The sequence below is a fragment of the Engystomops pustulosus genome, chromosome 6 (genome assembly GCF_040894005.1).
Source record: "Engystomops pustulosus chromosome 6, aEngPut4.maternal, whole genome shotgun sequence".
Taxonomy (NCBI): Eukaryota; Metazoa; Chordata; class Amphibia; order Anura; family Leptodactylidae; genus Engystomops; species Engystomops pustulosus.
Genome location: NC_092416.1, coordinates 17,492,558 through 17,519,849, shown reverse-complemented (window position 1 = coordinate 17,519,849; position 27,292 = coordinate 17,492,558). Strand labels below are relative to the sequence as shown.

Below are 27,292 nucleotides of genomic sequence, written 5' to 3'. Positions count from 1 at the left end.
TTTTTACCGCACCGGTAGAATGCCGACGAGTTATTGAGCTAGAAATGGGGAGGTGCCTGATCCTGGATGTCCTCATGAAGGGACAAGAACTTCGTCTTATTAACATCTATGGTCCCCAGTCCAAGTGGGACAGGAAGTGTCTCTTTATGAGGATCAAGCCCTACCTTTTTACAAGTCGGCAGGTGGTCTTTGGAGGGGACTTCAATGCTGTCACGAGGTCCCAGGATAGGGGAGGTTCCAGAGACAAGCTGACTTATGATAGCGTCGCTCTTAATAGCATAGCCAGTGAGGCTCGCCTGGTGGATGTCCACATCCGGCACACCCCAGGCCACGCGGGGTTCACATATTATAGGGGTAGCTGTAGGTCTAGAATAGACAGGTTTTATTTAAAGGAGGAAGCCATCTCTTCAGCAGTGTCCGTTGTTGAGGTGGAGTTCTCTGACCACCGGTCTCTCCTATGCGGAGTGGGCCTTTGGAGCATTCAGAGGCCTGGGTGGCCGGGACCGCTGCACGTTATTCCTAGTTAGTCTAGTGGTCAGGTACCACACGTGGAACGCACGGTGTTTAGTATCGACGCAGCGTAAAATCCTCCCGGTGGATGAGGTTAGGAACATTCTGGGTGACCTGGTGAAGGTGCGCTCTCTGGAGTATGAGAGGCTGGGCACGGGGAGGGCCTCTCTCCTTTGGAGGGGGTTCTCCTTTAGTGTCCCTTAGTCTGTCATCTCCTCTCCTGGTGTGGGGCTGATGCTGCACTGTAGATTTTTGTTTTGTGTTCTGGGCATGTAGTGATGTAGGGGCTTGCAGGCGCCGAACCTGGGCTTTATGTGGTTTTGATTGATGTTGTTTAGACTTTATTTGTATTCTGTTTTCTTTGTTATGTTGTAATTACTGTATATATTGTATATAGTTTGGTTTGGGACATAGTGTTAGGTTGGGAGGGGGGTGATAGTGGTGGACTTATGAACTGACCTGGGCACTGGTCTGGACTACTTAACGCAAACTTTGGACGTTAGACCAGTGTCTGGGGGGAAGGGGAGGGTGCGGGCGAGGGATTTAGTTTAGTGTAGTGTAGTGTTAAAAAAAAAAAAAATGGGTGTGGGGTGGTTTGTTATTAGAGGGTGTGGGGTGGGTTTATGTATATTTATGTATATTTATGGTAATTTATGTTTATTTGTGGGTGTGGCTTGTGTTTGTTATTGGTTTGGTTTAGGATGTAATAATCGGTTGGGTGGGGGTTGTGGTATTTGGTGTTTATTCATTTTGGTGTATTGTAAGTTATTATTTTTGCTAGGTATGAATGGGGCTGGACCAGCAGGTAAGAGATTGTATATATTGTATATTATGTTTTGTTTGTATTGTTATGTTTTTTACTTTTATATAAAATAAAAGATCTACAGGATGTAACTCAGGATCAGTACAGGATAAGTAATGTCATGTATGTACACAGTGACTGCACCAGCAGCAGAATAGTGAGTGCAGCTCTGGGGTATAATACAGGATGTAACTCAGGATCAGTACAGGATAAGTAATGTCATGTATGTACACAGTGACTGCACCAGCAGAATAGTGAGTGCAGGTCTGGAGTATAATACAGGATGTAACTCAGGATCAGTACAGGATAAGTAATGTCATGTATGTACACAGTGACTGCACCAGCAGCAGAATAGTGAGTGCAGGTCTGGAGTATAATACAGGATGTAACTCAGGATCAGTACAGGATAAGTAATGTCATGTATGTACACAGTGACTGCACCAGCAGCAGAATAGTGAGTGCAGGTCTGGAGTATAATACAGGATGTAACTCAGGATCAGTACAGGATAAGTAATGTCATGTATGTACACAGTGACTGCACCAGCAGCAGAATAGTGAGTGCAGCTCTGGGATATAATACAGGATGTAACTCAGGATCAGTACAGGATAAGTAATGTCATGTATGTACACAGTGACTGCACCAGCAGCAGAATAGTGAGTGCAGCTCTGGGGTATAATACAGGATGTAACTCAGGATCAGTACAGGATAAGTAATGTCATGTATGTACACAGTGACTGCACCAGCAGCAGAATAGTGAGTGCAGCTCTGGAGTATAATACAGTATGTAACTCAGGATCAGTACAGGATAAGTAATGTCATGTATGTACACAGTGACTGCACCAGCAGCAGAATAGTGAGTGCAGCTCTGGGGTATAATACAGGATGTAACTCAGGATCAGTACAGGATAAGTAATGTCATGTATGTACACAGTGACTGCACCAGCAGCAGAATAGTGAGTGCAGCTCTGGAGTATAATACAGGATGTAACTCAGGATCAGTACAGGATAAGTAATGTCATGTATGTACACAGTGACTGCACCAGCAGCAGAATAGTGAGTGCAGCTCTGGGGTATAATACAGGATGTAACTCAGGATCAGTACAGGATAAGTAATGTCATGTATGTACACAGTGACTGCACCAGCAGCAGAATAGTGAGTGCAGCTCTGTGGTATAATACAGGATGTAACTCAGGATCAGTACAGGATAAGTAATGTCATGTATGTACACAGTGACTGCACCAGCAGCAGAATAGTGAGTGCAGCTCTGGGGTATAATACAGGATGTAACTCAGGATCAGTACAGGATAAGTAATGTCATGTATGTACACAGTGACTGCACCAGCAGCAGAATAGTGAGTGCAGCTCTGGGGTATAATACAGGATGTAACTCAGGATCAGTACAGGATAAGTAATGTCATGTATGTACACAGTGACTGCACCAGCAGAAGAATAGTGAGTGCAGCTCTGGGGTATAATACAGGATGTGACTCAGGATCAGTACAGGATAAGTAATGTCATGTATGTACACAGTGACTGCACCAGCAGCAGAATAGTGAGTGCAGCTCTGGAGTATAATACAGGATGTAACTCAGGATCAGTACAGGATAAGTAATGTCATGTATGTACACAGTGACTGCACCAGCAGCAGAATAGTGAGTGCAGCTCTGGAGTATAATACAGGATGTAACTCAGGATCTGTACAGGATAAGTAATGTCATGTATGTACACAGTGACTGCACCAGCAGAAGAATAGTGAGTGCAGCTCTGGGGTATAATATAGGATGTAACTCAGGATCAGTACAGGATAAGTAATGTCATGTATGTACACAGTGACTGCACCAGCAGCAGAATAGTGAGTGCAGCTCTGGAGTATAATACAGGATGTAACTCAGGATCAGTACAGGATAAGTAATGTCATGTATGTACACAGTGACTGCACCAGCAGCAGAATAGTGAGTGCAGCTCTGGAGTATAATACAGGATGTAACTCAGGATCAGTACAGGATAAGTAATGTCATGTATGTACACAGTGACTGCACCAGCAGCAGAATAGTGAGTGCAGCTCTGGAGTATAATACAGGATGTAACTCAGGATCAGTACAGGATAAGTAATGTCATGTATGTACACAGTGACTGCACCAGCAGAAGAATAGTGAGTGCAGCTCTGGGGTATAATACAGGATGTGACTCAGGATCAGTACAGGATAAGTAATGTCATGTATGTACACAGTGACTGCACCAGCAGCAGAATAGTGAGTGCAGCTCTGGGGTATAATACAGGATGGGTGTAAGTGCCGTGTTGCTTGGCTGCAGTATTATGGTGTATCCATAGTATCCGCGTTGTTGTACAGGATTGTATCATCTCTGGGGAGAAGTCCTGGTCACACCGGTCCTATCCATAGGGTGGAGGATCCCTTTAAGCCCCATGATGGCAGGTGCAGGTTTACAAGCTGTTATTCCCGTGGCTCCCGTGGCGTCCGCGCTGCTGTGTAATAAGACTCCTCGGGCGTCTCGTCTTTATGAGCGGCTCTGATGGTTTTACAGCCGGAGACATTACTGATTGTTGTTCCCTCGTTATCTTGATGAGCCTTTTTTTCCGTATCCGATTCCTATGAAATTTATAGGAAAGGGATCAGAGTCCCCCCCCCGACCTCCTCCATCCCACGTCTCACTAGTCCTGTGGCCGCTTCATATTGATGCCCAAAACGCAGTCGTGACCTCAGTATTCAGATCCGGCAATTATTGGTAATTACTTGATCTGCGCCCATAACCCGAGGCTAATTAAAGCTATTGTGCCACCATGGATCCCTTTAATGATCCGACCTTCCAGACCGGGATCGGCATCATCGTAATTGTCAGAGACCGTACGATAAAGCCAAGATGTATCTCATGCTCCAGTCACATACAAAGCTGCAGCGAGAATAGAGTCGGGCACCGCATGTTCTGCATCGAGGAGATCATGTTTTTAGGATAACTCACCAATGATGTGGACTAACTTCCCTCCTACAAGATTTTGGGTTCTCTACTCCATTCACATCCAAAGCTGCAGCGAGAATGGAGCCGGGCACTGCATCTTCTGCATCGAGGAGATCATGTTGTTAGGATAACTTGCCATTTATGAGGAGTAACTCTACCCCCCCCCCCCTCCCCTACAAGATTTTGTGTCCTCTACTCCATTCACATCCAAAGCTGCAGCGAGAATGGAGCCGGGCACTGCATGTTCAGCATCGAGGAGGTCATGTTGTTAGGCCACATCAATGGCGAGTTATCCTAAGAAGATGACCTTCTCAATGCAGAACATGCAGTGCCCGGCTCCATTCTCGCTGCAGCTTTGGATGTGAATGGAGTAGAGAACACAAAATCTTGTAGGAGGGAAGTTAGGATAACTCGCCATTTATGTGGACTAACTCCCCCCTCCCCCCTACAAGATTTTGTTTGTGTCCTCTACTCCATTCACATCCAAAGCTGCAGCAAGAATGGAGTTGGACACTGTATCTTGTGCAGGGGATACACGAGGATCAGGGAGGTCGTGTTGTTTGGATAACTCACCATTGATGTGAATTAAAAACATGACCTCCCCGATCCTAGCGCACCCCCTGCAAAACGTGCCATGTCCGACTCTATTCTCGCTGCAGCTTTGGATGTGAATGGAGTAAAAGACACAAAATCTTGTAGGAGGGAAATTGGTTCACATCAATGGCAAGTTATCCTAATTTCCCTTCCACAAGGTTTTGCTTCCTCTACTCCATTTACATCCAAAGCTGCAGCGAGAATTGAGTCGGACACTGCTTCTTCTGCATGGGATACACGAGGATCATGTTGTTAGGATTTGTTGCCATAGATGTCAATAATCCTCTCTCTGAAAAGAGTTTCTTTATTTCTTTGTGTCTTCCACTCCCGTCACATCCAAAGCTGCAGCAAGAATTGGCCATGACATTACATCTTCAGCCTCGCTCCGATTGTAGGATGTATCTGTGGCGATGAATAATGTATCAATCTCCTTTAATGTTCAAAAATTCCAGCAGAATTGTGGTTGCAGCTCTGGATGTGACTGGAGTATGCCTGCTGGAATGTGATGGAAGCTGCTTGTACACTACACCCCGGGGACGCCCTGTTAGTGCACCCCGGAGCCTCATGTTGGTACATGGTGCGCTCAGTAATTACTCCTGGCAGACGATCACTCGCTCCGTCTTGGCAGGGAACAGAGTTCAGTGTCTGCTCTGCCCAGTCAGCACTACCGTCCGTGTCTGAGCGTGGTAGTGCCACGGATCTAAGGATCGGAGATGGATTAACCCTGCGTGTGTACACCCCTGATAACTTCTCGTGTGTTACATTATATTCCATGCTTGGCATATCCTCACACTGCTGTGCTTTTAGTTCTGTGCTATGAATTGCTCCACAATTTGAGTAGAAGCTGTAACAGTCCTTTTATGCAAGATCTCACCCGTTCACCAACAAAAATCTCCTCCAATGTTATGTAAAAATTGAGCAGAAAAGAGTCATATTTTACCGGAGATGAGTCAAGTTTAGAGGCTGCAGCAGGAGAGGCACTTCAGATGCACTTATTTACCTAGAGACATGATGCAGGCTCCCAAAATATAGGGAGCTTTAAAAAGGGGGGGGGGTATTGGTTCTTTATCTGTGTATTTAGCTCCCTTTACAGAACCACAGGCCTGGTGCGGTTCTTATCTTTTATATGACACCAGCAACATGTTTCTAGGTGCTACAGAACCGGAGATTAGGGACGTCTGTTGTGACGTTTCCCCCTGCAGCCTCTAAACTTGACTCATCTCCAGTAAAATATGACTCTTCTCTTCTCGGTTTCACATGACTTTGGGAGAGATTTCATGTAAGAGGGAATTCTAGAAAGGGTAGTGGTTTAATGGGGTAAAACCTGATGACAGGTTCCCTTTAAATACTACAGGAGCAGTTCAGTGTGGAAAGCTAGGAGCACAGCAGTGTGAGGACACCCATACCTTGCAAATCTCTCCCTGTGTGATTTTTGAATGCTGCTTTGGAAGGGAGTGGAGTACAGATCTGTGTATAAAGTTGCTATCATCTTGATCTCTTCCAGGAGGACCCATCCGGGTGCAGTTACCAGAGGTCCTAACGCTAGAAGACGTAATGCGGAAGAATCCCTATGTGACCAAAGGGGGGCGCTACAAGCCCCCCGACTGCGAGTCCAACCATAAGACTGCCGTCATCATCCCTCACCGCAACCGGGAGCAGCACCTCAAGTACCTCCTGTACTACCTGCACCCCTTCCTGCAGCGCCAGCAGCTCAACTACGGCATCTACATCATCCATCAGGTAGGGATCAGCTCCTGCACATCATACCCAGAGGTACTGGGGGTGTCCTCACACTGCTGCGCCCTGAGCTCTTGGATCTGCTCTGCTCTACAGCACCTCATCTGTTAGGAGCAAAATCTCAAGCATGTTAATACTACATCAATCACTCCAGGCGGGATAGAAAAGAATTGGAGCATTTAAATGCAGTGAGCTGAGAGCACAGCAGTGTGAGGATACACCCATGTCCTGGAATATAAATCAATATTTCACAGTCCTGCGGCTAGTAACAACTTATACAGAGGTATTATTACACATCTGTACAGGGGACAATGCTTAACACTCTGCAGAGAGTACAGAGCACAGCAGTGTTAGGACATGTTTCCACTGTACTTAGGAGAAGCTACAAACCAGGAATATAAATGCATATTCCACAGTCCTGCTGCTAATAACAACGTATACAGAGGTATGATTACACAGATCTCCAGGGGACATGATTACACAGATCTCCAGGGACAATATTTCACAATGCCTGCATATAGCTAAGAGCACAGCAGTGTGAGGAGATGCCCCAAATGCACTTGGAGAAGTTACAGTCCTGGGATATAATTTCTCGCAGTCCTGCCACTCCTAACCACTTACACACAATTAATGGTGCTCTATAAATGATGATCGGTCTGATTACACATCTCTCCCGGGACAATATATAACAGTACTGCAGAGAGCACAGCAGTGTGTGGACACTCCAACCCACAATCTTTAATCTTACAATACGAATCCATATTTCACAGCTCTGCTGTTACTAACAACTTGTATAAATGTATGATGACGCATCTCTCCAGGCACTATACCTAACACTGGCTGCAGAGAGCACAGAGCACAGCAGTGTGAGAACCCATGATGGATATGAATGCCTCTCCCCACTCCTACAATCCCTGTATCTTCTTCTTAGGCTCTGTAGCTTCCCCCATACACTTGCATGCAGGGCTCAGCAGAGACTCCCCTCTCCCTATTCAGAGCAGGTGCACACTCGGCTGGACCTGCGTGTTTATGAGGGGGGTCCGGAGGCTAAACCAGGACAAGCAGTGTCGCCCTGTGTAACCGGAGATAACGAGAGACACCTGATAGGTTCCCCCTCCCCGTAGACCACCAGTCCCTGCCGCCCCATAACCTGTCACATCAGTGAGACCCCGGATTATCTTACACTTTACTCTATAGATAGCCCCACGCTGACCCCTCAGTGCTCCCTGTGACCCGGAATGTCGGGGGTCGTAGGCGCAGGATTTAAAGGGATCCTACAGATCTGTGTGTTTTCTGTTTCCAGGCCGGTAATTACACGTTCAACCGGGCGAAGCTGCTGAACGTCGGCTTTAAGGAAGCCATGAAGGACGAGGACTGGGACTGCATGTTCTTCCACGACGTGGACCTCATCCCCGAGGACGACCGCAACTTGTACACCTGCGACAAGTTCCCGAAACACGCGTCCATCGCCATGGATAAGTTTGGATACAAGTACGTGGCGGGGTCCTGATCCTGAACAACTAAGGGGAAGGGGGAGGAGCCGTCAAATTAGTGCACAGGAGAATTGTGCGGGTGTCGTGAGAGAAGTTACATGACATTCCGTGATGACGGTGATTCCGGTTTGTCACATTTCCGGCTGATCCTGAGGATTTAGGGACCGCAGCTCCCCTGGGTGTGCAGAAAACGACTGAGCTGAATCACTTTTAGAGGCTAATGGAGAATCTTCACTTCAGAAGCCCATAATTTGGGCTCTGTAGCATCTAGATCCTAGATTCTGGTGTCATTTTAAAGTCGGATCATTGGGATTATGATTGTGTGCACTAGAGAACACAGTTAAAGAGAGAATTGGGAAGCAAATCAGCTGATATAGACCACGACTAAAGAACACAGAACCACGATCCTTTAAAATGACACAATGAAACTTGGTTCTAGGTGCTACAGAGTCCCAGATTGTGGCGTTTGAAGTGAAGCTCTCCCTCTAGTCTCTTAGGTTTCCAGTTCTTGTTTCATGGATAGTAAATTGTCGCAAGGCGAATCTAGAGGGGATCAAATAACGGGGGATGATATCACTTTATATGGTCACAACCCCTTAAAGGGACTGTGACGTGATTTATTGTTGTCCCCTATGCTCTTTGCTATACGATGGTACGCGGCTGATGCATAGTAATTAATCGGGTCATTTAGGAAGAGCCTATATACAAGCAATGGGAGGTGGCCATGTTTAAGAAGCCCAGTCATTGCAAAGGGGGGCAGCCATTTTTCTATGGTCTATGGACAACATATAGGACTCTATATGACAGCATATACATATATATATATGAATGCGCGCAATGTAAGAAGATGATCCCAGAGGTGAGAGTGGATGTAAGTAGCGAGTAGTGACTGATGATGGGAGGTGCCCGGGGGATTATCAGGGCGAGCGTGAATGAGACAAGAGAACAGGGAAGCCAAAATATGTGCAATGTAAACACAGGAATATCCAATTAATAATAAGAGAAACAATGTAATCCTCATGAATGACTCCTCATTGTGATACCTCATTAATAGTTACTCCTCATCCGCTCATTTATAGCTTTAACTCTTACTTCCTCACATTCCATACATTTTTGCATTTTAATTTTCACGTATCCATAATCGAGATTGTTTTTTGTGGGATTAGTAGTGTTTTTTTTTTTTTTTTTTAGTAGGGACTATCCAACAATATATATAAAATATGATATAATGAGCTATCTACAAAAAATATATGGGTTACATAGAGTCAGTTGCATTTACCTTTGTGTCCCTGTAGAGGCCTGAATCCTAAATTTTCACTGTTACTCCCATTCAAAACAAATCGGTGCTCCCCTATAGCTATGGCTAATAAAGGGACATGGAGCCGGATTCAGTGCAGCAGGAGGGCATCAATGAAGATATTGATAATCTATCCTTCTATTAGGCCATCAATTTATATTTCTGATCAACCCCTTTTAAACTGCAACAGTTACAAAATGCAACTAATCCCACAAAATACAAGCCTAAATCTCAATATATACCCCTGGCTAACCCTTTTAAAATTAAAATCCTGCAAAAATGGTCACATTAAAAAAAATGCATCCCACAAAAAACAAGCCCAAATATCATTAAATAATAAATACTCAACACTAGCCACATATATATTTATACTGCAGGCAAACTTCTTTAACATTTTGCCTTTAAATAATACAACTAATCCCACAAAAAACAAGCCCAAATCTCAATAAAGACCCCGGGGTGAACCCCTTTTACTATGATGCCATTAAAATTACAATTTAATGCCCCCAAAAAACAAGCCAAAATATCAATATTTATTACTGACTGACCCCTTATAAAATGGTACAATTCAAGAATACAACTAATCCCCCGAAAAAAAAAAATTCTAAATAACCACATTTATACTACTAGCCAACCCCTTTATAAAGTAGTGCTATTAATAATTAATGCCGATTCCACAAAAAATAAGCCCAAATATCACAAAAAAAGTTCTAAAAATGGTCACATAAAAAAAATGCATCCCACAAAAAACAAGCCCAAATATTATTCATTAATAAATACTCAACAAAACCTAATGTACATTTATACCCCTGTACAAGACAATACAATACAACTTTATTAAGGGGGGGGAGATACATTTAAAACCTTGTAAACCTTGTAATCTCAGAAAAACAAGCCCAAATTTCAGCAAATATTTGTGTTTCTACCCCCGATTTAAAAAAAAAAAATGTATTCTGGCAATACCCTATATAAATAGTGCAATTAAAACCCTTATTTTTGGGTCAGGAAAAGGTTAAATAGGTGAAATTTTAATGATGTTTTTGGATTCCCTCAATTTTTTGATACAAGATGAGATTGTAACCTCCATATAGAATCTCACGAGGAGTATAACATGTAGCGGTGTACAGGGGGTCCCCTACTTAAGAACACTCGACTTACATACGACCCCTAGTTACAAACGGACCTGTGGATGTTGGTAATTTACTATACTTTAGCCTTAGGCTACAATAATCAGCTGTAACAGTTATCACAGGCGTCTGTAATGAAGCTTTATTGTTACTCGGGTTACAATGATAAACTATACAGTTCCGACTTACATACAAATTCAACTTAAGAGCAAACCGCCTGTATACTGATATGGTGTGTGGAGTAATGCACACAGGAGGGTGCGGTAACACCCTGCGTCCCATGGATGATCATTACAGGGAGACGTCACAATGTTGCCGCAATCTATTAACCCTTCGGCGTCCCGGGTGCTTCCAACAATGGGAGGTAAACTTGTCCTGACCAGTGTTAGTCATGTCCCTGGCATCCCGCGGTGCCCGGGCGCCTCACCCTGCACTGCTCTCACATTGCTGGTCGGATCTGGGTGACATCCGGATATGACGCTGTCTATGAGATGTGGATCTGTTACAGTGTACTATGAGGACGGACCCCCCTGTACTACGCCTCTCACCATTGTATGTCTCTCTTATAGGTTGCCTTACAAGTCCTACTTTGGGGGGGTCTCCGCCCTCACCCCAGAACAATACATGAAGATGAACGGATTCCCCAATAATTACTGGGGCTGGGGAGGCGAGGACGACGACATCGCAGTCAGGTAAGAGCCGGGGACGCGCTTATCTCCACCGGAGACATCCGCTCTGAGTTACAGACGACTTGGCACCTCCGTTGTGTACATAAGTCGTGCCGAGTCACTGAGCCGCAACTCCTACAGGGACCCGCTCCAAGTCCTGACGCTTCACTGCTCAGGGCTGGAGCTTACAGGACCCCAAGTCTCTGCAGCACAGGTCATCTCCAGCTCCATGGGGCCCCAAATAAATTCCCCCCCCGCCATCCTGTGTGATCCCTATGAGGAGACCCCCCGTCCTGTGTGATGTGTGATGAGGAGACCCCCCCCGTCCTGTGTGATCCCTATGAGGAGACCCCCCGTCCTGTGTGATCCCTATGAGGAGACCCCCTGTCCTGTGTGATCCCTATGAGGAGACCCCCTGTCCTGTGTGATCCCTATGAGGAGACCCCCTGTCCTGTGTGATCCCTATGAGGAGACCCCCTGTCCTGTGTGATCCCTATGAGGAGACCCCCTGTCCTGTGTGATCCCTATGAGGAGACCCCCTGTCCTGTGTGATCCCTATGAGGAGACCCCCTGTCCTGTGTGATCCCTATGAGGAGACCCCCTGTCCTGTGTGATCCCTATGAGGAGACCCCCTGTCCTGTGTGATCCCTATGAGGAGACCCCCTGTCCTGTGTGATCCCTATGAGGAGACCCCCTGTCCTGTGTGATCCCTATGAGGAGACCCCCGTCCTGTGTGATCCCTATGAGGAGACCCCCTGTCCTGTGTGATCCCTATAAGGAGACCCCCGTCCTGTGTGATCCCTATAAGGAGACCCCCGTCCTGTGTGATCCCTATAAGGAGACCCCACGTCCTGTCTGATCCCTATAAGGATACCCCCCGTCCTGTCTGATCCCTATAAGGAGACCCCACGTCCTGTCTGATCCCTATAAGGATACCCCACGTCCTGTCTGATCCCTATAAGGATACCCCCCGTCCCGTGTGATCCCTATAAGGAGACCCCCGTCCTGTGTGATCCCTATAAGGAGACCCCACGTCCTGTCTGATCCCTATAAGGAGACCCCACGTCCTGTCTGATCCCTATAAGGAGACCCCACGTCCTGTGTGATCCCTATAAGGAGACCCCCGTCCTGTGTGATCCCTATAAGGAAACCCCCCGTCCTGTCTGATCCCTATAGGAAGACCCCACGTCCTGTCTGATCCCTATAAGGAGACCCCCGTCCTGTGTGATCCCTATAAGGAGACCCCCGTCCTGTGTGATCCCTATGAGGAGACCCCACGTCCTGTCTGATCCCTATAAGGAGACCCCCTGTTCTGTGTGATCCCTATAAGGAGACCCCCGTCCTGTGTGATCCCTATAAGGAGACCCCCCCATCCTGTCTGATCCCTATAAGGAGACCCCCCCATCCTGTCTGATCCCTATAAGGAGACCCCCGTCCTGTATGATGAGGCTGTCTTTCTCCCCCTCTCCTCAGGGTGGCGCTCAGCGGGATGCTCATATCTCGGCCGTCTGTAAAACACGGGAAATATAAGATGATAAAACACGGACACGATAAAGGAAATGAACAGAATCCTAAGAGGTAAGAAAAGGAGAGACCCTCACTAATGTTATGTGTAAGGCAAGCAGAGATCCTGACACAACCTCTGTAACTGGTCCTGACGGCTTTCAGGATCTCTGTTTGCTGTCTGTGAATAGATCATGTGCTCCCCGCAGTGCATGTCCCTGCATGTCCAGACTCGGGTCTGTGTCGTCCTCCGTGACCCCAGCGCTGCATGTTCCCTATTATTCACTGTCTGTTTACTGTACATACAATACAGGATGAGACGTGCAGAGTGTGTACACGTCTCTACATTCTCATTATGTAGATAATGACATTTCATTTACATTATTTGTTCCCTGCCCCCGAGATATCTTATATTGTGACAGTAATAATGATGGGAGGAAGTAATCATCTGCAAACATAGGCGGCAATATAATATTATCATTGTCCTAAAGTATTAGCCGAGCTGTAGGGTGGAGCAGTAATACACATCCTAATGTACCGCCGCCTACGTGTAATCATATAACTACTATAATACTACCCCTATGTACAAGAATATAACTACTATAATACTGCCCCTATGTACAAGAATATAACTACTATAATACTGCCCCTATGTACAAGAATATCACTACTATAATACTGCCCCCTATGAACAAGAATATAACTACTATAATACTGCCCCCTATGTACAGGAATATAACTACTATAATACTGCCCCCTATGAACAAGAATATAACTACTATAATACTGCCCCCTATGTACAAGAATATAACTACTATAATACTGCCCCCTATGTACAAGAATATAACTACTATAATACTGCCCCCTATGTACAAGAATATAACTACTATAATACTGCCCCCTATGTACAAGAATATATCTACTATAATACTGCCCCCTATGTACAAGAATATAACTACTATAATACTGCCCCCTATGTACAAGAATATAACTACTATAATACTGCCCCTATGTACAAGAATATAACTACTATAATACTGCCCCCTATGTACAAGAATATAACTACTATAATACTGCCCCTATGTACAGGAATATAACTACTATAATACTGCCTCCTATGTACAAGAATATAACTACTATAATACTGCCCCCTATGTACAGGAATATAACTACTATATTACTGCCCCTATGTACAGGAATATAACTACTATAACACTGCCCCTATGTACAAGAATATAACTACTATAATACTGCCCCCTATGTACAGGAATATAACTACTATATTACTGCCCCTATGTACAGGAATATAACTACTATAACACTGCCTCCTATGTACAAGAATATAACTACTATAATACTGCCCCCTATGTACAAGAATATAACTACTATAATACTGCCCCCTATGTACAAGAATATAACTACTATAATACTGCCCCTATGTACAAGAATATAACTACTATAATACTGTCCCCTATGTACAAGAATATAACTACTATAATACTGCCCCTATGTATAAGAATATAACTACTATAATACTGCCCCTATGTACAAGAATATAACTACTATAATACTGTCCCCTATGTACAAGAATATAACTACTATAATACTGTCCCCTATGTATAAGAATATAACTACTATAATACTGCCCCCTATGTATAGGAATATAACTACTATAATACTGCCCCCTATGTACAGGAATATAACTACTATAATACTGCCCCCTATGTACAGGAATATAACTACTATAATACTGTCCCTATGTACAAGAATATAACTACTAAAATACTGCCCCCTATGTACAAGAATATTACTACTATAATACTGCCCCCTATGTACAAGAATATAACTACTATAATACTGTCCCCTATGTACAGGAATATAACTACTATAATACTGTCCCCTATGTACAGGAATATAACTACTATAATACTGCCCCTATGTACAAGAATATAACTACTATAATACTGCCCCCTATGTACAGGAATATAACTACTATAATACTGCCCCCTATGTACAAGAATATAACTACTATAATACTGTCCCCTATGTACAGGAATATAACTACTATAATACTGTCCCCTATGTACAGGAATATAACTACTATAATACTGCCCCTATGTACAAGAATATAACTACTATAATACTGCCCCCTATGTACAGGAATATAACTACTATAATACAGCCCCCTATGTACAGGAATATAACTACTATAATACTGCCCCCTATGTACAAGAATATAACTACTATAATACTGCCCCTATGTACAAGAATATAACTACTATAATACTGCCCCCATGTACAAGAATATAACTACTATTATACTGCCCCCTATGTACAAGAATATAACTACTATAATACTGCCCCCTATGTATAAGAATATAACTACTATAATACTGACCCCTATGTACAAGACTATAACTACTATAATACTGCCCCCTATGTACAAGAATATAACTACTATAATACTGCCCCCTATGTACAAGAATATAACTACTATAATACTGCCCCCTATGTACAAGAATATAACTACTATAATACTGCCCCCTATGTACAAGAATATAACTACTATAATACTGCCCCCCTATGTACAGGAATATAACTACTATAATACTGCCCCTATGTACAAGAATATAACTACTATAATACTGCCCCTATGTACAAGAATATAACTACTATAATACTGCCCCTATGTACAAGAATATAACTACTATAATACTGCCCCCTATGTACAAGAATATAACTACTATAATACTGCCCCCTATGTATATTTGAGCAGTATATTATGTCCTTACACGTGGCCGTCCGGCTGGTGGTGAAGTATTTAGGTCCTGGGGCATCAGGTTTATATGGTATGTGTGGTATTTATAGTGTATACTGTGTCTGTGTGTATATATATCCATAGCCTGGGGCAAGGGGTAGGGGACCGGCCAGGATTACAGGCAGAAGTAGAGGGGTCAAGTCTAAGTTTTTGCATTGCTTTCATCATCACTGCTTACTGTCAGTGAATTGAATCCTTACCATCTTTACCCTTATACTTGTCACAGCTGATGATCTGTCACTGTGTTACGTTGTCATTGATCAGCCCGGAGCAGCGATTATTCACAATCTTATCTGCGCTGATACATTGTAGCAAACATTGTTAGGTACTGATGTGTATACCTCATAGGATCCGATTCTGAGGATGGGACCTAAATTGCTTGGTGTGAAAACCCCCTTTACTTGTAGCGGTGTTGGCGCAGCGCCCGCCCACAGCTGTCACATGGCGCCCTGGGGCTGAGCCCTCCCTTTGTTCATGGCTTCACTATGTGAAAAATGTCACTTAAGAGGATTTAACGCTCAGCGACTGTGAGGCTTATACCGAGGACTAAGGTAGTATCTGCCCCTTGTTACCACACACCACAGAGCCAAGAGGTTCCGCAGCAGCTGCCGGGTGCACAGCACAGCAAAGGCAACAATTGCTCTGAAACCTATTGGTTTAGGTCTTGATCTTGAATGGTTTGTTACAATGTATCAGTGCAGTATAGAACATCGGCAATTTAACAGATCTTTAACTGTCTGTATCTCTGGTTCTGTGGATCACAGAACCAGAAGTTTGAAGCAATCTGGGGGACGAGATTCTTCTCTTTAATATGACCTGAGCACCATGATTTCTGAGCTCAAGATGCGGGACGTCTAAAGTTAGACTGTCTCCTGAAGACTCTTAAAATTGACTCGTCTCTGGCAAATGATGACTCTTCTGTTCTCATGATCACATGACTTAATTTTTTTTTTTATAGGTGAATGGGTTTATTTCACAAAATAAAGGGAATTTTATAGAGGATGTTGTTTACCCTTCCTGAGGGGGGTAGTAGTTAAATTTTGGTAAAATCTGTTGACAGGTTCCCTTAAAGGGCACTGTAATCTTATTGGTTTCTCGTTTCAGGTTCAACCTGTTAGCAAAGACGCGTCGTACCTGGAAGCAGGACGGGATGAACGCCCTGCAGTATCACCTCATATCCAAGGAGATGCTCCCGCTCTACACCAACATCACCGTGGACATCGGCACAGACAAAGGCCTCCGACCCCACACGTGAACCTTCACCCCTCACCCCGCCAAACCAGCTGTGCCCGAGCCTCCACCACGAGCGCCCTTTGATATCAGAATCGGACAATATATCACTTTATTTTTTTTTTCTCTGTACTTTACTGTAACCAACGAACTGCAAAACCAAAGACGGCGGCCGCAGTAACACCTCCCGGCCTCTAGAGGTCAGTGCACTCAATCCCTTCCTGCTTCCTGCGAGCCGACCGGTGGTCGCAGCTGAGAAGCGATGCTGAGGTCTTTCACCAGAGAATCGTCTCGTCTCTAGAAGTGCAATTTTTTTTTTTTTTGGAGTTTTTTTTTGTTTTGTTATTTTTAACAAGGAAGACGAGTTATATGGGGATTTATTAATTTTTTTTTTTTTTTTTTGCTTTCCCTCCCGTCTGGAATCTCATTGGATCATGCTGAGGGGACTGACGCCATCAGACTCTCTGAGTTTATAAAGTTTTTTTTTTTTTTTCATGAACTTTTCATTAAAGACAAAAAAAATCTTGGACCTTGTAGTTAAAGGAACAGACACTTGAATGCAAAGGATCAATAACCAGTATTAACTTCAACCCAAAGTGCCTTTTATGCCAAGTTCTTGCGTGGGATATGAAGATAGATTGTATTATTATTATTATTTTTTTCTGGGATTTTTTTTTTTTATTTTAGGTAAAATGCGGCTGCGGCTCCTGAGAATCACATGAATGAATTTATTAGGGTTTTTTGTTTTTTTTCTTAATGTGAAAATATTATGAATTCTTTCTGAAATAAATAGATCTATACCTACCCCCCCCCGGAGCTGCCACTTACTATTGCAGGATAACCTGTGGCACTCTGGCCACGATGAAACTACTACTCCCATTATGTAACTGGGGCGCCCCTCCATAATGCTTCATGTGGTATTCTGGGATTGATTTATTTTTAGGTAACCAATGTTGGATCAGTGGACATCTGAAACCTAGGACCCCCAGTCATATGTCCATAGTGGTCGTGGTACCCCCACAGGTCGCTGGGCCTGTGATATCCTTCTCATGATTCATTGGGCATATGATGTCCTCTGACGTTGCTCTCAGGTTCACCAGATCATATGATGTTGCATTTGAGGTTCATCACGCCTGTGATATCGCTCTCGGGGTTCCCTGGGCAAGTTCTTTCGCTCTGATGATTCACCGGGCCTGTGATGTCCTGTGATGTTACTATTGGGGTTCGTCTGGCCTGTGATGTCACTCTCATGGTTCATCGAGCATGTAATATCACTCTAATGATTCACACAGCCTGTGAGGTCGCTCACAGGTTCCACCTGGCCTGTGACAATCTTGATTTTTAGATTTTAGATGCGTTTTCTGTTCCAATTTGCTATCGATCCCATGCTGCCTCAGAACATCACATGACCATTTAGAGAGAGAACCATCTCTGCTAGATTGGAGATGCACTTTGATCATCATCTTGATCTTTATTCTCCATATCATGAGTATATAGTCAGGGAGGCTGAGCTGTGAGCTCCTTATAGATAACTGTGTGACCTATCTAATTATTATCAGGGATAGAAGCTTATGCTCCCCCCCATGGAGCCTGTGTGGTACAGTCCATCATACAGGATGCGTAGAATGTGCAGAGCACCACTGCCACGTGGTGGCCACGCTGTGAACTACATCATACACTGCTCAATTATTATTCTTACCTTATCGTATAGGATTATGTTCTTTATATAAGGAAACGTCCGTAGGTCTCCACTATGGCTGGTTTCATACCAAACAGTGATCTCTGCTTGCTGTCAGTGAATAGATATGCCCGAATCCTGTGCGGATCACTAGTGTATATAGAGGGGAATTACTGGGGGCTGTGCAGGGCCACAGTCTGTTACTAGTTTATAGGATCAGGGTGGTCCCCTCCCAGACTGCAGCCTGTGTAGTAGAGGGGAGGGGGGTCCAGGTTTACATAAATGCTATATTTGGGACAGACATCTGCTGCATAGGAAAGGGTTAACCGCCTCCCAGTGATTATCTCCCGGAGCCTCTGCCCATTTACATGGAAGGAAAACATTAATTAGCGGAGAGCAGCTGCTCCATTAACGAACTCTAATCACATCCAGAGCTGCAGCCGCATCCCCTCATTACTGTAATCATCCAATTGTCACATTTACCCCGAGCGCGGCCAAGTCATGACACCACCGCGGATATAGGGTCAGGAGATACCGGGGGCCCCCTACAGGGGTCAGCATGGGCTCTCTGACCTCTCTGTGACTACACCCCCATACACAGCGAGCTGCCATGTCCTGTGTGTCCTGGCACCTTTCTATCATAGCCAGCAGTGGTCAGGGGTCAGCATGGACGCTCTGACCCCTCTGTGACTACACCCCCCATACACAGCGAGCTGCCATGTCCTGTGTGTCCTGACACCTTTCTATCATAGCCAGCAGTGGTCAGGGGTCAGCATGGACGCTCTGACCCCTCTGTGACTACACCCCCCATACACAGCGAGCTGCCATGTCCTGTGTCCTGACACCTTTCTATCATAGCCAGCAGTGGTCAGGGGTCAGCATGGGCTCTCTGACCCCTCTGTGACTACACCCCCCCATACACAGCGAGCTGCCATGTCCTGTGTGTCCTGACACCTTCCTATCATAGCCAGCAGTGGTCAGGGGTCAGCATAGGCACTCTGACCCCTCTGTGACTACACCCCCATACACAGCGAGCTGCCATGTCCTGTGTGTCCTGACACCTTTCTATCATAGCCAGCAGTGGTCAGGGGTCAGCATGGGCGCTCTGACCCCTCTGTGACTACACCCCCCATACACAGCGAGCTGCCATGTCCTGTGTGTCCTGACACCTTCCTATCATAGCCAGAAGTGGTCAGGAGTCAGCATGGGCGCTCTGACCCCTCTGTGACTATACCCCCCTATACACAGCGAGCTGCCATGTCCTGTGTGTCCTGACACCTTTCTATCATAGCCAGCAGTGGTCAGGGGTCAGCATGGGTGCTCTGACCCCTCTGTGACTACACTCCCCCATACACAGCGAGCTGCCATGTCCTGTGTGTCCTGACACCTTTCTATCATAGCCAGTAGTGGTCAGGGGTCAGCATGGGTGCTCTGACCTCTCTGTGACAACACCCCCATACACAGCGAGCTGCCATGTCCTGTGTCCTGACACCTTTCTATCATAGCCAGCAGTGGTCAGGGGTCAGCATGGGCGCTCTGACCCCTCTGTGACTACACCCCCCATACACAGCGAGCTGCCATGTCCTGTGTGTCCTGACACCTTTCTATCATAGCCAGCAGTGGTCAGGGGTCAGCATGGGTGCTCTGACCCCTCTGTGACTACACCCCCATACACAGCGAGCTGCCATGTCCTGTGTATCCTGACACCTTTCTATCATAGCCAGCAGTGGTCAGGGGTCAGCATGGGCGCTCTGACCCCTCTGTGACTACACCCCCCATACACAGCGAGCTGCCATGTCCTGTGTGTCCTGACACCTTTCTATCATAGCCAGCAGTGGTCAGGGGTCAGCATGGGCGCTCTGACCCCTCTGTGACTACACCCCCATACACAGCGAGCTGCCATGTCCTGTGTGTCCTGACACCTTTCTATCATAGCCAGCAGTGGTCAGGGGTCAGCATGGGCGCTCTGACCTCTCTGTGACTACACCCCCATACACAGCGAGCTGCCATGTCCTGTGTGCTGACACCTTTCTATCATAGCCAGCAGTGGTCAGGGGTCAGCATAGGTGCTCTGACTCCTCTGTGACTACACCCCCCATACACAGCGAGCTGCCATTTCCTGAGTGTCCTGACACCTTTCTATCATAGTCATCAGGGGTCAGGGGTCAGCATGGGCGCTCTGACCCCTCTGTGACTACACGCCACCATACACAGCGAGCTGCCATGTCCTATGTGTCCTGACACCTTTCTATCATAGCCAGCAGTGGTCAGGGGTCAGCATGGGCGCTCTGACCCCTGTGACTACACCCCCCATACACAGCGAGCTGCCATGTCCTGTGTGTCCTGACACCTTTCTATCATAGCCAGCAGTGGTCAGGGGTCAGCATGGGCGCTCTGACCCCTCTGTGACTACACCCCCCATACACAGCGAGCTGCCATGTCTTGTGTCCTGACACCTTTCTATCATAGCCAGCAGTGGTCAGGGGTCAGCATGGGTGCTCTGACCTCTCTGTGACTACACCCCCCATACACAGCGAGCTGCCATGTCCTGTGTGTCCTGACACCTTTCTATCATAGCCAGCAGTGGTCAGGGGTCAGCATGGGTGCTCTGACCCCTCTGTGACTAAACCCCCCATACACAGCCAGCTGCCATGTCCTGTGTGTCCTGACACCTTTCTATCATAGCCAGCAGTGGTCAGGGGTCAGCATGGGCGCTCTGACCCCTCTGTGACTACACCCCCCATACACAGCGAGCTGCCATGTCCTGTGTGTCCTGACACCTTCCTATCATAGCCAGCAGTGGTCAGGGGTCAGCATGGGCGCTCTGACCTCTCTGTGACTACACCCCCATACACAGCGAGCTGCCATGTCCTGTGTGCTGACACCTTTCTATCATAGCCAGCAGTGCTCAGGGGTCAGCATGGGTGCTCTGACCTCTCTGTGACTACACCCCCCATACACAGCGAGCTGCCATGTCCTGTGTGTCCTGACACCTTCCTATCATAGCCAGCAGTGGTCAGGGGTCAGCATGGGTGCTCTGACCCCTCTGTGACTACACCCCCATACACAGCGAGCTGCCATGTCCTGTGTGTCCTGACACCTTTCTATCATAGCCAGCAGTGGTCAGGGGTCAGCATGGGCGCTCTGACCCCTCTGTGACTACACCCCCCATACACAGCGAGCTGCCATGTCCTGTGTGTCCTGACACCTTTCTATCATAGCCAGCAGTGGTCAGGGGTCAGCATGGGTGCTCTGACCCCTCTGTGACTACATCCCCCATACACAGCGAGCTGCCATGTCCTGTGTGTCCTGACACCTTTCTATCATAGCCAGCAGTGGTCAGGGGTCAGCATGGGTGCTCTGACCCCTCTGTGACTAAACCCCCCATACACAGCCAGCTGCCATGTCCTGTGTGTCCTGACACCTTTCTATCATAGCCAGCAGTGGTCAGGGGTCAGCATGGGCGCTCTGACCCCTCTGTGACTACACCCCCCATACACAGCGAGCTGCCATGTCCTGTGTGTCCTGACACCTTCCTATCATAGCCAGCAGTGGTCAGGGGTCAGCATGGGCGCTCTGACCTCTCTGTGACTACACCCCCATACACAGCGAGCTGCCATGTCCTGTGTGCTGACACCTTTCTATCATAGCCAGCAGTGCTCAGGGGTCAGCATGGGTGCTCTGACCTCTCTGTGACTACACCCCCCATACACAGCGAGCTGCCATGTCCTGTGTGTCCTGACACCTTCCTATCATAGCCAGCAGTGGTCAGGGGTCAGCATGGGTGCTCTGACCCCTCTGTGACTACACCCCCATACACAGCGAGCTGCCATGTCCTGTGTGTCCTGACACCTTTCTATCATAGCCAGCAGGGGTCAGCATGGGCGCTCTGACCCCTCTGTGACTACACCCCCCATACACAGCGAGCTGCCATGTCCTGTGTGTCCTGACACCTTTCTATCATAGCCAGCAGTGGTCAGGGGTCAGCATGGGTGCTCTGACCCCTCTGTGACTACATCCCCCATACACAGCGAGCTGCCATGTCCTGTGTGTCCTGACACCTTTCTATCATAGCCAGCAGTGGTCAGGGGTCAGCATGGGTGCTCTGACCTCTCTGTGACTACACCCCCCATACACAGCGAGCTGCCATGTCCTGTGTGGCCTGACACCTTTCTATCATAGCCAGCAGTGGTCAGGGGTCAGCATGGGTGCTCTGACCCCTCTGTGACTACACCCCCCATACACAGCGAGCTGCCATGTCCTGTGTGTCCTGACACCTTTCTATCATAGTCATCAGTGGTCAGGGGTCAGCATGGGCGCTCTGACCCCTCTGTGACTACACCCCCCATACACAGCGAGCTGCCATGTCCTGTGTGTCCTGACACCTTTCTATCATAGCCAGCAGTGGTCAGGGGTCAGCATGGGTGCTCTGACCCCTCTCTGACTACACCCCCCATACACAGCGAGCTGCCATGTCCTGTGTGTCCTGACACCTTTCTATCATAGCCAGCAGTTGTTAGGGGTCAGCATGGGCGCTCTGACCCCTCTGTGACTACACCCCCCATACACAGCGAGCTGCCATGTCCTGTGTGTCCTGACACCTTTCTATCATAGCCAGCAGTGGTCAGGGGTCAGCATGGGCGCGCTGACCCCTCTGTGACTACACCCCCATACACAGCGAGCTGCCATGTCCTGTGTGTCCTGACACCTTTCTATCATAGCCAGCAGTGGTCAGGGGTCAGCATGGGCGCTCTGACCTCTCTGTGACTACACCCCCATACACAGCGAGCTGCCATGTCCTGTGTGCTGACACCTTTCTATCATAGCCAGCAGTGGTCAGGGGTCAGCATGGGTGCTCTGACCTCTCTGTGACTACACCCCCCCATACACAGCGAGCTGCCATGTCCTGTGTGTCCTGACACCTTTCTATCATAGCCAGCAGTGGTCAGGGGTCAGCATAGGCACTCTGACCCCTCTGTGACTACACCCCCCCCCCCCATACACAGTGAGCTGCCATGTCCTGTGTGTCCTGACACCTTTCTATCATAGCCAGCAGTGGTCAGGGGTCAGCATGGGCGCTCTGACCCCTGTGACTACACCCCCCATACACAGCGAGCTGCCATGTCCTGTGTGTCCTGACACCTTTCTATCATAGCCAGCAGTGGTCAGGGGTCAGCATGGGCGCTCTGACCCCTCTGTGACTACACCCCCCATACACAGCGAGCTGCCATGTCTTGTGTCCTGACACCTTTCTATCATAGCCAGCAGTGGTCAGGGGTCAGCATGGGTGCTCTGACCTCTCTGTGACTACACCCCCCATACACAGCGAGCTGCCATGTCCTGTGTGTCCTGACACCTTTCTATCATAGCCAGCAGTGGTCAGGGGTCAGCATGGGTGCTCTGACCCCTCTGTGACTAAACCCCCCATACACAGCCAGCTGCCATGTCCTGTGTGTCCTGACACCTTTCTATCATAGCCAGCAGTGGTCAGGGGTCACCATGGGCGCTCTGACCCCTCTGTGACTACACCCCCCCATACACAGCGAGCTGCCATGTCCTGTGTGTCCTGACACCTTCCTATCATAGCCAGCAGTGGTCAGGGGTCAGCATGGGCGCTCTGACCTCTCTGTGACTACACCCCCATACACAGCGAGCTGCCATGTCCTGTGTGCTGACACCTTTCTATCATAGCCAGCAGTGCTCAGGGGTCAGCATGGGTGCTCTGACCTCTCTGTGACTACACCCCCCATACACAGCGAGCTGCCATGTCCTGTGTGTCCTGACACCTTCCTATCATAGCCAGCAGTGGTCAGGGGTCAGCATGGGTGCTCTGACCCCTCTGTGACTACACCCCCATACACAGCGAGCTGCCATGTCCTGTGTGTCCTGACACCTTTCTATCATAGCCAGCAGTGGTCAGGGGTCAGCATGGGCGCTCTGACCCCTCTGTGACTACACCCCCCATACACAGCGAGCTGCCATGTCCTGTGTGTCCTGACACCTTTCTATCATAGCCAGCAGTGGTCAGGGGTCAGCATGGGTGCTCTGACCCCTCTGTGACTACATCCCCCATACACAGCGAGCTGCCATGTCCTGTGTGTCCTGACACCTTTCTATCATAGCCAGCAGTGGTCAGGGGTCAGCATGGGTGCTCTGACCTCTCTGTGACTACACCCCCCATACACAGCGAGCTGCCATGTCCTGTGTGGCCTGACACCTTTCTATCATAGCCAGCAGTGGTCAGGGGTCAGCATGGGTGCTCTGACCCCTCTGTGACTACACCCCCCATACACAGCGAGCTGCCATGTCCTGTGTGTCCTGACACCTTTCTATCATAGTCATCAGTGGTCAGGGGTCAGCATGGGCGCTCTGACCCCTCTGTGACTACACGCCACCATACACAGCGAGCTGCCATGTCCTGTGTGTCCTGACACCGTTCTATCATAGCCAGCAGTGGTCAGGGGTCAGCATGGGTGCTCTGACCCCTCTCTGACTACACCCCCCATACACAGCGAGCTGCCATGTCCTGTGTGTCCTGACACCTTTCTATCATAGCCAGCAGTTGTCAGGGGTCAGCATGGGCGCTCTGACCCCTCTGTGACTACACCCCCCATACACAGCGAGCTGCCATGTCCTGTGTGTCCTGACACCTTTCTATCATAGCCAGCAGTGGTCAGGGGTCAGCATGGGTGCTCTGACCCCTCTCTGACTACACCCCCCATACACAGCGAGCTGCCATGTCCTGTGTGTCCTGACACCTTTCTATCATAGCCAGCAGTTGTTAGGGGTCAGCATGGGCGCTCTGACCCCTCTGTGACTACACCCCCCATACACAGCGAGCTGCCATGTCCTGTGTGTCCTGACACCTTTCTATCATAGCCAGCAGTGGTCAGGGGTCAGCATGGGCGCTCTGACCCCTCTGTGACTACACCCCCATACACAGCGAGCTGCCATGTCCTGTGTGTCCTGACACCTTTCTATCATAGCCAGCAGTGGTCAGGGGTCAGCATGGGCGCTCTGACCTCTCTGTGACTACACCCCCATACACAGCGAGCTGCCATGTCCTGTGTGCTGACACCTTTCTATCATAGCCAGCAGTGGTCAGGGGTCAGCATGGGTGCTCTGACCTCTCTGTGACTACACCCCCCATACACAGCGAGCTGCCATGTCCTGTGTGTCCTGACACCTTTCTATCATAGCCAGCAGTGGTCAGGGGTCAGCATGGGTGCTCTGACCTCTCTGTGACTACACCCCCCATACACAGTGAGCTGCCATGTCCTGAGTGTCCTGACACCTTTCTGTCATAGTCATCAGGGGTCAGGGGTCAGCATGGGCGCTCTGACCCCTCTGTGACTACACGCCACCATACACAGCGAGCTGCCATGTCCTATGTGTCCTGACACCTTTCTATCATAGCCAGCAGTGGTCAGGGATCAGCATGGGCGCTCTGACCCCTGTGACTACATCCACCATACACAGCGAGCTGCCATGTCCTGTGTGTCCTGACACCTTTCTATCATAACCAGCAGTGGTCAGGGGTCAGCATGGGTGCTCTGACCTCTCTGTGACTACATCCCTCATACACAGCGAGCTGCCATGTCCTGTGTGTCCTGACACCTTTCTATCATAGCCAGCAGTGGTCAGGGGTCAGCATGGGAGCTCTGACCTCTCTGTGACTACACCCCCCATACACAGCGAGCTGCCATGTCCTGTGTCCTGACACCTTTCTATCATAGCCAACAGTGGTCAGGGGTCAGCATGGACGCTCTGACCCCTCTGTGACTACGCCCCCCATACACAGCGAGCTGCCATGTCCTGACACCTTTCTATCATAGCCAGCAGTGGTCAGGGGTCAGCATGGGCGCTCTGACCGCTCTGTGACTACACCCCCCATACACAGTGAGCTGCCATGTCCTGTGTGCTGACACCTTTCTATCATAGCCAGCAGTGGTCAGGGGTCAGCATGGGCGCTCTGACCCCTCTGTGACTACACCCCCATACACAGCGAGCTGCCATGTCCTGTGTGTCCTGACACCTTTCTATCATAGCCAGCAGTGGTCAGGGGTCAGCATGGGCGCTCTGACCTCTCTGTGACTACACCCCCATACACAGCGAGCTGCCATGTCCTGTGTGCTGACACCTTTCTATCATAGCCAGCAGTGGTCAGGGGTCAGCATGGGCGCTCTGACTCCTCTGTGACTACACCCCCCATACACAGCGAGCTGCCATGTCCTGAGTGTCCTGACACCTTTCTATCATAGTCATCAGTGGTCAGGGGTCAGCATGGGGGCTCTGACCCCTCTGTGACTACAACCCCCATACACAGCGAGCTGCCATGTCCTGTGTGTCCTGACACCTTTCTATCATAGCCAGCAGTGGTCAGGGGTCAGCATGGGCGCTCTGACACCTCTGTGACTACACGCCACCATACACAGCCAGCTGCCATGTCCTGTGTGGCCTGACACCTTTCTATCATAGCCAGCAGTGGTCAGGGGTCAGCATGGGTGCTCTGACCTCTCTGTGACTACACCCCCCATACACAGCGAGCTGCCATGTCCTGAGTGTCCTGACACCTTTCTATCATAGTCATCAGGAGTCAGGGGTCAGCATGGGCGCTCTGACCCCTCTGTGACTACACGCCACCATACACAGCGAGCTGCCATGTCCTATGTGTCCTGACACATTTCTATCATAGTCATCAGTGGTCAGGGGTCAGCATGGGCGCTCTGACCCCTCTGTGACTACACGCCACCATACACAGCGAGCTGCCATGTCCTGTGTGGCCTGACACCTTTCTATCATAGCCAGCAGTGGTCAGGGGTCAGCATGGGTGCTCTGACCGCTCTGTGACTACAAC

At 48.2% G+C, this 27,292-nt stretch overlaps 1 protein-coding gene across 2 annotated transcripts in view; it reads left to right on the top strand.

Moving 5' to 3' along the window:
* LOC140134612 (beta-1,4-galactosyltransferase 3-like) overlaps window positions 1-17,536 on the top strand; it is a 56,845-nt gene extending 39,309 nt beyond the window's left edge. For both annotated transcript variants that reach the window (XM_072155055.1, XM_072155056.1), the window contains exons 3-7: window positions 6,389-6,624; window positions 7,925-8,112; window positions 11,108-11,230; window positions 12,680-12,784; window positions 16,632-17,536. In XM_072155055.1, the coding sequence (XP_072011156.1) occupies window positions 6,389-6,624; window positions 7,925-8,112; window positions 11,108-11,230; window positions 12,680-12,784; window positions 16,632-16,782 (803 nt within the window). In that variant the 3' untranslated portion in view covers window positions 16,783-17,536. The remainder of the gene's footprint in view (window positions 1-6,388; window positions 6,625-7,924; window positions 8,113-11,107; window positions 11,231-12,679; window positions 12,785-16,631) is intronic.
* Window positions 17,537-27,292: the final 9,756 nt, after the last annotated feature.